At 54.5% G+C, this 13658-nt stretch overlaps 1 protein-coding gene across 4 annotated transcripts in view; it reads right to left on the bottom strand.

Moving 5' to 3' along the window:
* The window catches only part of PAX7 (paired box 7), a 146326-nt gene that overhangs the window by 123626 nt on the left and 9042 nt on the right, over positions 1–13658 (bottom strand). For 2 of the 4 annotated variants that reach the window (XM_011993112.1, XM_011993109.1), the window contains exons 2-4: positions 12337–12572; positions 11607–11736; positions 10512–10646 (exon numbers count right to left, since the gene is read on the bottom strand). In XM_011993112.1, coding sequence (XP_011848502.1) covers positions 10512–10646; positions 11607–11736; positions 12337–12572 — 501 coding nt within the window. The remainder of the gene's footprint in view (positions 1–10511; positions 10647–11606; positions 11737–12336; positions 12573–13658) is intronic. The other 2 variants (XM_011993110.1, XM_011993113.1) reach the window with 1 other exon arrangement.

The following is a 13658-nucleotide window of genomic DNA, read 5'->3' as shown; positions in this document are numbered from 1 at the left end:
CGCCCCGCGCCGCCCCCCGGTTTTCTTCTCGGGATAATGGGGGCTCTTTGTGGCCTAATCAGCCTCCTGAGGGGCCGGGAGGCCGGGAGCGCTTCCCCCGCGGCCGTCGGTGGAAATGAAAGCAGGATTAGGCCGGGGCCTCGGCCCACACCATAGTAAAGCGCCACCAGGCATTCGCCCCTTCAAAGCCCCTTTCGGGGGTTTGGTTACTTTATTTCTAAAGTTGTTTGTATTTCTAAAGTGGCCATTGAGGCGCGAGCGGGGACTGCGCCGAGAGGGCGGCGGGGTGGGGGCGGCCCGGGGAGGAGCACAAACTCCTGGCGCCTCCCACCCTTTCCCCGCCTGCACCCGCTGACCAGTTTCCAAACCGCTTTCCCGGCCCTAATTTCCTGCTGCCTGGGGAGACCTGGAGCGGCTCTTAGCCTCACTAATCAGAGAGGGAAACTGAGGCTCAGGCACCGCCGAAACGGAAAAGACCTGGTCTTTGGGAAGGAGGGTCGACGCAAAGGGGGCCATTTACAGCAGTTATCTCCTGTAACAGGCAGCTCTGGGAGAACCTCTCCGTGTCCCCTGTATGGGCCACCAAGCCACCAGAGAAAAAGTCCCAACGAGAACCAAATTTGAAGAGAGAGGGAGGTTCAGCCCCATTTATTAAAGGAAATTCCAAGGCCTCTTTTCTTAGGGTTCACTCCGAGGACCTCTAACAAATCCCAGAGATGTTGGGATTCTTCAGTCTTTCAGAATCTCCCCCCATCGAAAAGGCGGGAGGGGTGGGCACTTTGAATTTTGGCATTTGCAGGCAGCGGGAAGCAGGAGAATGGAGGATGGGGTATATCCCCCCAAATTGGACTTTCTTTTTCTACAGTATTTTTAGACCCTCGGAAGGGTGAATTCAAACTCAAGAAGTCCAGGGGGGAAGGAGAGCTGCAGGGCGAGGGAACTCGAGAAGGCTGGAAAGCACCTTGCCAGGTGGCTTAGAGACCAGCTTCCTGAGTTAGGTCTGTGGTTACAAGAAAGTGCGGGAGAGGGAGGTGCTTCTGCAGGTTTCCACTGAGAACAAGAGGTTCCAGAAGCTTCCTTAGGACTCCTCCTGACTCCTTCCAGCTCCCAAGTCTGCAGCCCAGGTAAAGCCAGAGCAGACTTTAAGACAAGTTTTCAGGAAACCAGGAGGCTTGATCCGGACCCACAATCTCCCTGCAAATGTATACAGAACACACAGCACACACACACACACACACACACACACCTCACAAAGCTTCTGAATGTTGCTCTCTTTCCCCCTTCTCCAGTCACCTAAAGACCTCGATCTGAATTGGAGCCTGGAGCCGAAGCTGTCCCTCTCCACCCGTCGCCCTGCTGAGGCTTAGAACTGTAGAAAACCCATCGCCGGCCGCCCACTCGCCCACTTGGGTGAGGTTCTGGAGGGTCTGGGTCCCATGGAAAGGACCCAGAAAAGTTGAGGGTGGAGTTTTCCGAGCTACTTATCGCGTCCGCCGCCCCACCCCTTTTTCTGTCCGGCCCGGGGGCCTCTTTGATCTTCGGTCTTTTCGTGGTGTCAGACAAAGAGTGCAGTGAAGGCAAGAGGCTCCTTAGTCCAGCCGCTCCTCCCTCCGCCTCTCCCTCGAACCCTTGGCGAAGCAAGTCCCAGTTCCCCGACTCGGGCCACTCCAGAGGTCAGCTTGGGGGCTGCCTGCCAAATTCAGCCCCAGCCCCACAAACACACTCTGCTGTCGTGCGTGCGCGCACACACACAAACCATGCACAAACACCCAGACACAAGACAGCCTTGCAAAGAGGGAAGCCCACAAAGATATCCAGGTAAACACACAACAAACACATCCATGATACACATCTGTTTATTCGTGGGCTTATTTTCTGTCTCCACCGCCTGGCTCAGAACTCCATGAGGGCAGGGACCTTCCTGAGGTCACTTAACACAATACCTGGCACCTAGTAGGTGCTCAACAAAATTTTTCCAGAATGAATGAAGACATTCACACACATACACTCCAGAGGCAAATTTCTCTTTTGGGTGGTATAGGTAAAAGGGGAGCATAGCACACGTGCTTATACCAGCATATAAACGCTTCCCAAAGGACCCTCCCAGTAACCAAGTGGGGTGGGGGAGAAGCTCTCTTCTCTGTTTTGGAGAGGGGAGGAAGTAGCAAGGATCAGACCAAGGGCAGAATCTCAGTGCCCCTCCTCCCCATCGCCTCATTTTGAGCTTCCTGATCCTGGAATCAGAAGCTCCCTGGAGAATACGGGAGTCATCAGGAAGCACGCAAATGTGAGGTTCTGAATGGGGTGTGGCCTCTAGAAGCCCCAAAGACCCCTTTATGCCAGATGAAAAATTATGCCTGTATGAAAGTATGTAAGTATGTAAATGGCAAGGTTTTAAAATTATTTTTTGGTTTTAGCCTATTCTTAAAAGGATCCAGGATCCCCTAAAAGGATAACATTTGTCTTAGCTAATTCTCTTTTTTCATGGAAGGAAACTGAGGCCCAAAGTGTTTGAATGGGTTGTCTAGGGTGATATTGCTAGTGAGTTGCGGGCGGGACGGACACTAGAACCTCGACCACGATGCGCTTTGCCCCTCTCAGATTGCTCCAGCCTCGCACACCTGGGTTCGGATGGAGAGCAAAGCGGTCGGAGGAGGGGATGGAACACAACCTGGGGGGGGGGCGGAGGGTGCTGGTGGGTGCGACCTGGACCCGGAGTTGCACTGAGCCTTCAACTCGCCCTGGGTTCCCTCCCCCTTACTTGCCCTCCAGTCCGCAGCGTTCACATCCTGGAAGCGGGGAAAGTGACCAGAGCGCCATCCCTTCCCAAAGCCGACAACTTAGAAGGGGCGGCGGCTAAATTGGAAGGCGGCGAGCTTCACTCTCCGGGCAGTGAAGCCTGGGCCGTCCTGTTAATTTAGCGACGCTCTGAATGCAGTTCCTGGCCTCCCCCTCACTCCACGTCCCAACACCGCCAGGCACGCGGGCTGGCCCCTGCCCAGCGCCCCGAGTTGGAGCACGGAACCCGGGCCCCCGCCTCGGGGTCGGCCTGCCTCCCGCCCCGCCAGCCCAGCTCGCTCGCCTCTAATTAAGCGGCAGGATCTCAGCGAGCCGCCGGGACGTGCTGTAATATGATGAACTGCCTTTGTACCGATGTCACCGAAAGCGCTTCTGATAAGGGGAAGCCGCGAAGGATCAAAAGGGCGGCCGCGGCTCGCCCGCCTCCCTCCTTCCCCTCGCCGCTGCCCGGCTTTGCGCGCTCGCCCTCTCCGCCAATGCTCTCCCGCGGGCTCTGTCTCTAGGTCCCGCTGGCTGTCCTGATCCGCCCGTCCCAGGGCCAGCCTCTCGGTGACTCTGCATCTCTTTGTCTTTCTTCCTGCTGCTCGGCGCCTCCCTCGGCCCCTCCGCATTTTTCAGCGTCCTCAAACTGTACGCAAGATTCTCTTCTGCTGCGCTCAGCCTTTCTCACTCTGAATTTTCTAGCTCTCTCCTCCTCTGTGGCTCTCTGTCTCCGCTGCCTCTCCTCACCCTTCCCTTGGTCTCCACCGGAGCTCAGGCCCAGCGCACCTCCAGGACTAGGGCGACCAAGCCATGGAAAGGTCCATTCGCTCACCCTCAGACTAGGGAAATCGGCCAATTCCCTGGCAGCCGACACGCAGAGCCCCGCGGCGGCCCCAGTGCTCCTCAAAATCCACCCTCGCTCAGCTCGGCTGCCAAACCGGGGCCTGGCACGCGTGCCCAAGGCGCCCTGTAATGCCCTCGGGGCCTCTTCGGAGCTGGACTTAGGGCGCACACAACTTCCCCTCACCCCTCCCGAGGCTGCAGGGACCCGCAGACGCTTTTCCTCTCCCAGGGGTTGAAGTTCCAAGTGCAGCCGACCCCCTCTCTTCGCATCCCCTTACCCACACCCCTTCCTTTGGCCCCCGCCTCCCCTTTGCCCTCGACCCCGTCTCTTCCTCCTCCAGGCCCCTCCCCTTCGCATGCTGGTACTTCCCCCTGCGCTCTTCTGGGCTCCTTCCCTGCCTCACCTCTCCCCCACCCCACTGCGTTTGAAGTTTTGGAAAGATCTATCTACTAATGGCGAAGTTTCCCCCTTAGGTCACCGTTCTGCCTTGATTCGATTTGGGAAGGCGAGTTCCCTCCCTCCCTCCCCCTGCCCGACCCCAGCCGGGGCCAATCGCTCCAGAGCAGGTCAGAAAGCGCTGACCCCATTTCCACCTTTTCCTCTTTCAGCCAGAGTTGGGGGAAGGGGAAAAGAGGAAAGGCCCCGGACAGCAAAAACTGAGGGGGGTATCCCAGTCTTCCAAGCGCCTCTTACCCTCATCCTGAGTTTCCTAATTACCCCTTTAGTCTGCAATGGAAGGGAGAGAAGAGATACTTTTTCTGGAATTTCTGGAATGTGCCCCCCCCCCTCCTTAGTCATAGCCTTCAAGGCCCCACAGCCTCTGGAGAAGCTTTCTTTGGGGGTCTCTCCTCTGTGCAGAAACCCTTCCCTCGACCAGGCATTGTCTTTTCAGGGCTGTGAGTTCTGTCTGGTCTTAGACTCTGAGCTTCCAAGGGTACGGCCAGGACTTGGTACATTGCATGTTTATATCCTTAGGCGCTCTTGCCCAACAGTGCAGAATGAAGCCTCATCAACTTTGTTGATGATGATAGAATGATGGCAAATAGAAACTCCAAAGAGGTAACCTGGTAGGAAATCTCATTTGCTCAGCCCTCTTTTCCTGTATAAAAATATGTTTTTATATAATATTATTTATACATAATGTAATGTGTGACAACTATCATTTTCAGAAAGACGTTCTTAAAAAAAAAAAAAAAAAAAGCCCAAATAATCACCTTACTGCTTTAAGGCTACTGTTATATGTGCTTTTAAATCCTTCCATGTAAATTCCACTGAAAATTTGGAAAGCTGTGAAAGGGGAGGGGGCCGCGGGAGTTGGGGGGGAGGTTAATCCGGGTTTAACGCTGCGATGCAGTCTTAGGACCAGGGTTAGCCTGATTGCGTTATCTCTTCCCAACATTTGAGACGCCCATATTTTACCCAGCCAAATAGCTCCGAGAGCAGCGCAGATGGCTGGCGTGGTCGCGCCTCAGGAAAATGTGTTATTAATATCTAAATAACTTCCCAATACTGTCTGGTAAATCTCCCCTCCACCATTCCAAATGATGAATTCGTTTGAAGTCTTCCCCCAGCCTCATCTTTTCAATGTCTCTCTCTTCTCTCTTCTTCTTAGCCAGGCTTATTTCAAACTGGTAAATATCTAATTCCTTTAACCGCTGCGCCGTGCACACTAGCCTTTTAGGTACAAATGCCTTGAAACAGCCGATGTGTGGCGGTGCGTGCCCCGAGGGAAACACAAAACCCGCACGCCCTCGCAGCGGGGGACCCCACCCGGTTTAGACGTGCCTGCGTTCCAAGACCGGCTGAGCGCGGGAACCTCACTCAATCCGGGAACCGTGCCTCTTTTCTTGCGCGCCCTAGGGAGCCCCTCTTGGCTCCCCACGGAGTCCCAAAGGCACCCCCAACACTCAGCTCTTCCGCAGCTCCCAGTCCCCTCCCTTCCACTCCTTCCCAGACCTCCGACGGCTTCCCTCGCTCTCTGGGGCGGATAATTGCCCTCCGTTCGCCTGTTCTCCCTTGTTTAAAGTTTGTTTTCTAAATGTCTTCTATTAGATTATGCTCGTTCATTCCCCCTCCAACCTTATCTCCTTCTGTCTCTTCTCTCCTTGCCCGTCACACTCGATTTAGGCACGAGTTTATCTAGCAAACAGTTTGCAGACTTTGTTTATTTACCGCGGGTTCTGGGGCTGCGAGCGCGCGAGCGCCAGTGTTTGCCTTTGTAATAGTTATCTCCTCATTGTTGTTCCTCGTTCGTCTCTGCTCCCGCCTCCCCCTCTCTCTTCTTCGGTTGGGGGGATGGAGGGAAGAAAAGGGGAGCCTTGTCAGCCCAGTGTGGGCTCGGCCCCTCGCCGGGAGCCCCCTCCGCCGGGACGTTCCCAGCTCCGCACTCCCCTCTCAGCTCGCCCCATCCCCCCCAGCCCCCGGCCCGGCGCGCCCCTCCGGCGCCCCCTCCCTCTCTCCCTCTAGTCGCACTGGATATCCACCGCCGAGCGCTGCCTAAAGCCGGGAATTGCCTGACACCCTCCCATCTTCCTCCGAGCCCCCATTATGCGAAGCTGATCCCACTCTGAACAGCTTCAAATCCCGCCTGGACTCTGTTTGATTAGATTGCCAACCCGGGGTAATCCTTTGATTTGGTGGAGTGTCAATTACCTTTCTCTAAACACACATTTACAGAGGAGGGAACTTGTTGGTTTAAATCAATGCAGATTGTTTCGTGATAAATGGACTATCCTTGTCCCCTCCCTCGCCCCCACTTCCAAGGCTCCTGTCCCTCTCCGCCCCCGCCCCTTCCTGGTTCTCAAAGATCCCGTAAACAATGTCCCTTCCAGGTGTGAAGCCGAAAAAATGGTGTGGGCTGAGGGGAGCCGTGCCCCCCTTCCCCTATTCACTGGCTCCCCCGGAGCCTAATTAAATTTGGCAGGTCCTTGTACACACAATCAAAACAGCTTCCTCCAGTGTAGCAAACGACCGAAAACCGCATTAGCAGCTATCGCTGCTGCCAAATTAAATTGTTTCCCACCTCCTTTTACAAGTGTCTAAAACCCACACTCCGGGCTCTCCCCTCCTTTCCGATCCTTCCCCATCATTTCCCACTCCACACCTGTTAAGTTTGCTGCCTTAAAAATAAATAAAGGAAAAATGCAAAGAGAAACAAATCTGCCTCACACGCCCTCCTCACCAACCCTCCCCCCATCTCAGATGGTCTTTCACACCCAGGAAGTCTACAAATTCTCCAGCTGGACTTGGACACCCCCACGGTTCCCCCCCACCCCCAGAAAAACGCTGCCTCCACTACTACTGCTTCTTTTTTCTCACATTGTAACTCTTCCCTATATTTCATATTAATTGTAACCTCATTGGCCTTTCCATCCTGGAGAACAAAGTGGAGCCCCCGGTCCCATCCAGTCAGTTTTGGCTTCAACTGGTGCACTGTCAGATGCATGCGGTTTTGGTGTTCTTGCTGTTTGTCACTGCTGTTATTGTTGTTTATATTATTGCTTATTTCTTCACACTCACTACCTCAGCTCCCACTGAGGAATGGTTTGACCCATTGCAAACCCCTATCAAATTCCCCACAAGAATCTCTGAGCTCAGATTCTGTGAAAAATCTTTTCCTTTCTCTTCTCTCCTCAAATCCCCTCCCTGTTGGGTCCCTGGCCTGTCTATCCCCTGATCCTCAGAGAAAGGGGTGAAGAGGAGGGAGTCTAAGTGCATGGGGGCAAGGAACTGTCCACTTCCCTCTCCAGGTGAGCCGAGTTTGGCTGGGGCAAGCACCTATCGGCAGCGGTCTGAGAATACTCACAACCAACAATCCTAATAACTTAGTCTTAACAAGGATAAGAGGAAAAAAAAATACGAACAGCCTCATGAATATCAGCCCAAGGGGAGCAGGAGTGAGCTGTTCAGAGATGAAAGTGCACAGAAATAAAAGCTCAATTTAATCTGCTTTAAAACCCTTCAACTTAACGTTTGTGCTTCAAACTCTGAGAGTGAGAACTGATTGCGGATAAATAGTTTCTTACCATGCCTGGAAGCTATTACACCCCTCTCCAACACAGTTTCCTATTCAGCAGTCCCAGTTTTCATTACCAGCTCTAATAAGTCTTAACATTATTAAATGCCAAGCGGACGATAGGAAAAAACGGACTCAGGGAGGGATCTCTCTTTAGTGCTTAAAGAGGAGAGCTCTTAAACCCCTTCTTTGGCGGCTCCCTGCCATGAGAGGGGCAACTCCCCCAGAGAAAGCATTTTTCAAGAGCAAGAAGCCAAAACAAAGTTGTGTGTGTGCACAACACCCCCTGCTCTGGCCATGGGGCATCTCAGCCTCTCCCTACCTGAATGACTCGGATGGAGATTGGAAGGTCTTTTCACCTTTAACTTGGCCACGGAACTGATGTCTGGGGCCTGGGAGAGAGATGAGGGGTTCACAGGGGCGCCTGCTGACTGGTCCAGGAACTCAAGTAGGAAACGGACACAATTTGTTCACAGATGGATAGATGGCTGTCTCTCATCTGCACCATCATATTGCCCATTCACACCCATCTACACGCTCCCTGCACACCTATGCTGAATTCCACTTGCACAGATATATGACCTACAGCATTCAGATCCAAAGGCCCGTGGGTAAACAGTCACACCAAGAGATGCTTGCGCTTACACAGCCATTCAGTGCACAATCACCGCACCCAGCACACCCACCGTCACGCAAAAACTGCGGGACTTTCTGGACACCAGGCTCACTGCATCAGATCATTTCATTTCTTCAGCTGCTCTAGACTCAGCACCTGTGTCCTCAGCCTCCCGCGTCTGGCACAGGTTCCTCTTTAAACCCTTGGAGACGTGGTGCTTCCTGCTGCAGGGAAAACCTCTGTCCAGTGAAGTGGCTTGTTACCTGGGGTGGTGAGCCCAGGCCAGCACGGAAAGCCCCCGCATTTCCTGAAACCAGAGGAATCCTCCAGACCGCACGATCTTTCCATCCTCTTCCTTTCCTTCCCTTCCCTTCTTTATCAGAGGAAATTTACCTATTTGTGCTTCCTCACAGATTGAACTGGGTATACTCCCTGCGTGCAAACACATTTAAAGTCTCTCTAAGGAAAACCAAACCTCCTCTGCTTCTCCCTGGGATAACTCTCAGAAGAGTTGTCTGTTGTGCAGGAAAGATTATTTGCCCAGGAAAGATTATTCAAGTTCTATGCCTCCCCTCCACAGCCTACAAAAAGTCCATCTAGTCTCCTTCCAGTGGGAACTGAAATAAGGACTGGGTCCTCTGGCAGGTGTCCCAGGGCTCTGGGCTGACTGGCCTAACCAAGGACCGCTTGACAGTGCAGGGCTGCCTCCCGCCGCAGACCCGAGGCCCCTCGGCAGGCCGGGCACAGCGGGGTGCCCGGCACAGCTCACTCCCTTTCTTCCCTCGCCCTTTTGTCCCACGGAACTGCGGCATCACTAGGGGCCCTGTGTGTCAATAGCCCGCCCCTTCCCTTCGCCCTAGGCCGCTCTCGCACAGGGCTGCCCGGCCCCCTATCCTTCCTCCTCGAACCACGCCTGTGGGGGCTGGGCGTAGATGGGAGTTGTCTTAGTAAGCCCGCTTTGTCTGTGAAGTTCATCTTCAAGGTTGGGAGGGTCTTCTGAGAACTGGAGAGAGACCTGGGCTAGGAGTGCTTGGGTCGTGAGGAGAGGGGTGCTAGGAGAAACCTCTGGAGGGAAACTGGAACAACACAGGCTCTTTGCAAAGCTCTCAGGTTCCAGGGCACTGGCCACTTTTTCCAAAGCAATCAGTCTGCGGTTTCCCATGGCCACCGTCTTTCCGATTCCCTCAGCCTGCCGCCTCCCCGAGTGTGTGTTTGGGGCCTTTTCTTTTAACTGTCAGTCTTTGTGACTCTGGGTCTTCCATTTCTGCTGCTGTTCCATCTCCCTGTCACCCCTTAACGCGCAGTTACCAAGTCTCAAAGAGACTTAGGGGAACTATGAGGGCAATTAGCAAGGGGAGAGGGTAATGAGGAAGAACTTTCCCTTCTTTCTCTCGAAACTTCCTCCCGTCAAGAGACAAAAGCACAATCCCCTTTCCCGGGCTTGCGGGCGCTTGAAAACTAAACGCCTTCCTTAGCTGGTCCTGAGAAAAAGCACGGTGCAGGGCTCAGACTCCAGCCTGCCCGCGGAAGCCGTGCTAAGAATGGGGAGAGGGTGTGTGGAGCCTGAGTATCTCCCCCACTGCGATCCTCCAACCCTGGGCATCTGGGAACTTGGCCTCCACTCCCAGCCCCGCCGGCGCGCGCCACAGAGGAAGGCACCCTCTGTCCCCTAGTCCGCCCTGGCAACGCCGGGCTGAGTCAGACGGGGCCCCAGCTAATTTTTATTGATTGCAGCGGTCAGTCAACTGTCAGGCGGGGTTTCAAGGGACCGTTTAGAGAGCGTGTGCGGGTCTGGTTAACAAATTCATTTAGGGAGCCGCGGGCCGGCTCCTCCTTCCTCGCTCCCCCCGCTCCCGCCCCCCGCCCCTCGCCCCCTTGCCCAAGTTTCCTATAAATAATTGATCGACGCCGAGAGTAGCAGCCAAAACGCCAGCGCGGGAGGACGCACTCTCCGCAGTACTCGGGTAGACCAGGCGCACGGCCCCGCAACCGGACTCTCCGGGGACTCACAGGCCGTCCGCGCCCGGCCTCCATAGCGCAAAGGCGGCGCGGGCTTCGCATCTAGCCTGCATCCGAGGTGCGCACTGAGGGGGCGCTGTCGGCAAAGCCTGAGCAGCTCCCGGCTGCCCCGCAGCCTGAGAGTTTCCCCGCTGGATTTCTGGTCGCCTGCTCCGGCGGCGGGAGCGAACCACGCCCGCACACCCGACCGTGGGAAAACCCGGGCTGGGGCCTCGCAGTCCCTGGAAGTTCCCTACCTTTGTCGCCCAGGATGCCGTCGATGCTGTGTTTGGCCTTCTTTTCGCCGTCGTCCTCCTTCTTGTCCGCTTCATCCTCCTCCTCTTTCTTCCCGAACTTGATTCTGAGCACGCGGCTAATCGAACTCACTAAACCTCAGAAATTCAAAGGCAAAAGAGCAAGTATAAGTTGTTGGAGCAGAGGATCACGCGGTGGCCTGGGCCCCTGGAAGAAAGTCAGGAAGCCCCCTGCTTCCTTACAGATATCCATTCATCCCTCTTCCACACACAGGCATTTAGGCATTGACACGTACTCCATAACAAGCACCCACTTGGAGAAGCCTGACTCACACCCCTGGCACTCACAGGGTAGTTAGACTGTGCATTCCTATGCAGATGCTGCAAGCATTTGTGCCTTACACTAACATCTGCTTAGGTGCACTTCACCCACACCCCTGAGAGGTCCCAGGGCTTCCCTGGAGTCTCTCCAGCTCCTGCTGTCACTCCCACACTCAGGTGTGCATCCTGGCCTTGCATGCCTGAATGCACATGTACACACACACACACACACACACACACACACACACACACCCCAGATCACTTTCTCTCTCACAGGCAGTATGATTTGGGACCTCCACATTTAGGACTCAAATGGCTGGTGTGGGCGACAGAGCAGAAATGATAGCCCCGAGATGGTGGTCCAGGGAAGCCCATGGGCATCAACCCTCCTAGGACAGATCCATCTATTGAAGCCGTTTTCTCTGAGAAAGCCTCCAGGGGGACTCTCTTATCATCCAACTTTCTAGGTTAACTCTTTCGCCCTTCCTTCCTTCCTTCTTTCCTTCCTTGCTTCCTTCCTCCCTTTCTCTCTTCTTTCTCTCTCCTCTTTCTTAACTTTTTTTTCTTTCCCTATTCCTTCTTTCCATCTTATTCCATTCTGTTATGATTTACTCCTATGCCTTAACTCTCTGCCTTTCTGTACTCCTTTCCTCCCAACTTCTCAGTAAGTTCCCAGTCAACCATCATCTCCCCTTCCCTCTCTCCCACCTCCAGCCCTCCACATCGGAGCCCCGGCCACTCTCTGGGCCAGCTCTGCCGGCTCAGCTGCCTTCTCACCTGAGGGCACAGTGCTTCGGTCACAGTGCCCATCCTTCAGCAGCCTGTCCCGGATCTCCCAGCTGAACATGCCCGGGTTTTCCCTCTTGTACTCCTCAATCTTTTTCTCCACATCCGGAGTCGCCACCTGCTTCAGAAGTGGAGGTGGGAGAGTAGGAGTGGAAAGATGGGATGGGGGGAGGGAAATACTTTTAATATCACCTCTTAAGAGCCCTAGACCAGGCTGGTGGTTCTGGTTACCATGTGTCCCCTCATCCCCCAAGAGATTGGCTTTATCCTTTCAAGAAACTGGTTCCTGGCTCCCAGGAAGGCAGCTGGGGGTCTGCTGGCGTGTGTGTGTGTGTGTGGGGGGGGGGTGGTGAGACAGGGATAGGCAATAAAAAACTCTACTTAGGACCCCCAGGGTCCCTGTCATTATCTCAGGAAAGACTGAGAGAAGATGTCTTCTGGTCTTGGAAGGTGACAGGGATTGAGGCAAATGTGGGGACAGTCCAGGAATGGCTCATTGGCCTCAAGGTCTTGGACAACCTAGACCTTACTTAGCCCCATCTCTGAGAAATTCAAATAATAGGAAAACAATGGGAGGATACCTGGGAGTAGGAGACACTCTCCAGCTCTACTTTCCTACAGCCTGGTGCCACTGGATGACACGAGGTAGTAAGAGGGGCCACAACCAGGACCCCCTGACCATGGGAAGCCAGCTGCCAGCCTCTGTGGCAAAGACACTCACTCTGGGCTTGCTGCCTCCGATGGCCCCAGGCCGGATGGACCCGGTCTCTTGGTAGCGGCAGAGAATCTTGGAGACGCAGCCGTGGGAGACACGCAGCTGTCGGGAGATGACACAGGGCCGGATGCCATGGTGGGCCATCTCCACTATCTTGTGGCGGATGTGGTTAGGCAGGGGTCGTCCGTTGATGAAGACCCCTCCCAGCTGATTGACCCGGCCTTGGCCAAGCGGAGTGGACACTGGAGAAGGGAGGGAAGATGCAGAATAAGAGAGGCGCAGGGTGAGGACGGAGAGCAAACACTGAGTTCATTCCCTGACTCCAGTTTTGTTTGTTTGAGCCCCAAGACCTCAGACAGCGATCCCGGTGGTCCTCACATTGGGGCTTTGGTAGGGAGGTAGTTTGAGAAACAACTGTCATAAATCTAGGAAATCTCCTGCAGAGATGGATAGAGGAGTCACGGCTGCAAGAATCTCTCCAGATGCTGTGACCCCCAACTCCTGCCACACTACCAGGGATGAGGACACACCTGGGGGATTCGAATGCTGCTCAGAAGGGGAGGGAGAGAGACAGAGGTGAGACAGCAGAGCCACCAGGCTGGTAAAGCCTTAGAGATCTTGGGACCAATGACTCTCTGTCCCTCAGGCCGAAGCTTGGGCTGCAGGCCTGCCTGCGTCTTGGAGAGGCCAATAACGGGTGTGATGTGGCTCATCTAGTCAGTTCTACACTCCTGGTAGTCATGAATGACCCAGTTTGTCAGGGGCTAGAAAGGGCTGACTGATTACTACATTTACAGCTCTGGCTAGAGCAGTGGAACTGTCCCAGGGAACAGCTGAGGCACAGCCGAGGGACTGGTGACATATGCTGTTGGCTGCTGCCTCCAAGGGCACCTGGTTGTCCCTTGGGTGACTCCCCTTGCTTCTAACCACCCTCGAAGTCCTAATTTCGTTTTGGGACAATTTTAGGACACCACTGCCCCAAAGCCCTGAAATTAAATAGTTCACTTGGCCTCACAAATCCATGAACGGTGCCTGCAGGCTCTGCGAGGCTGGTAGGCAGATGGGACATAGTCCCCGGGTGGGGGTGACTTTGGGAACCAGGAAGACAGGCATCCCTGGTGTGTACTGTGGAGGGGAGAACGCCCTGGTCGCCTTAATGAGAAGTCTACACAATTTCCTCACAGAAGGTTGGGGGGACACCCAGCGCACTAATCCTACCTCGATCCCCCCAATTTGGGGACTCAGCGGCTGCGGAGATCTGGAAGATTAGAACGATTTCACAGCCGCAGGAGTGGAGGGAGCTGACTGTAATTGAAAGGGAGGAGGCG

The sequence above is a fragment of the Mandrillus leucophaeus genome, unplaced genomic scaffold (assembly GCF_000951045.1).
Source record: "Mandrillus leucophaeus isolate KB7577 unplaced genomic scaffold, Mleu.le_1.0 Scaffold426, whole genome shotgun sequence".
Classification (NCBI taxonomy): Eukaryota; Metazoa; Chordata; class Mammalia; order Primates; family Cercopithecidae; genus Mandrillus; species Mandrillus leucophaeus.
This window is presented reverse-complemented; position numbering and strand designations above follow the sequence as displayed.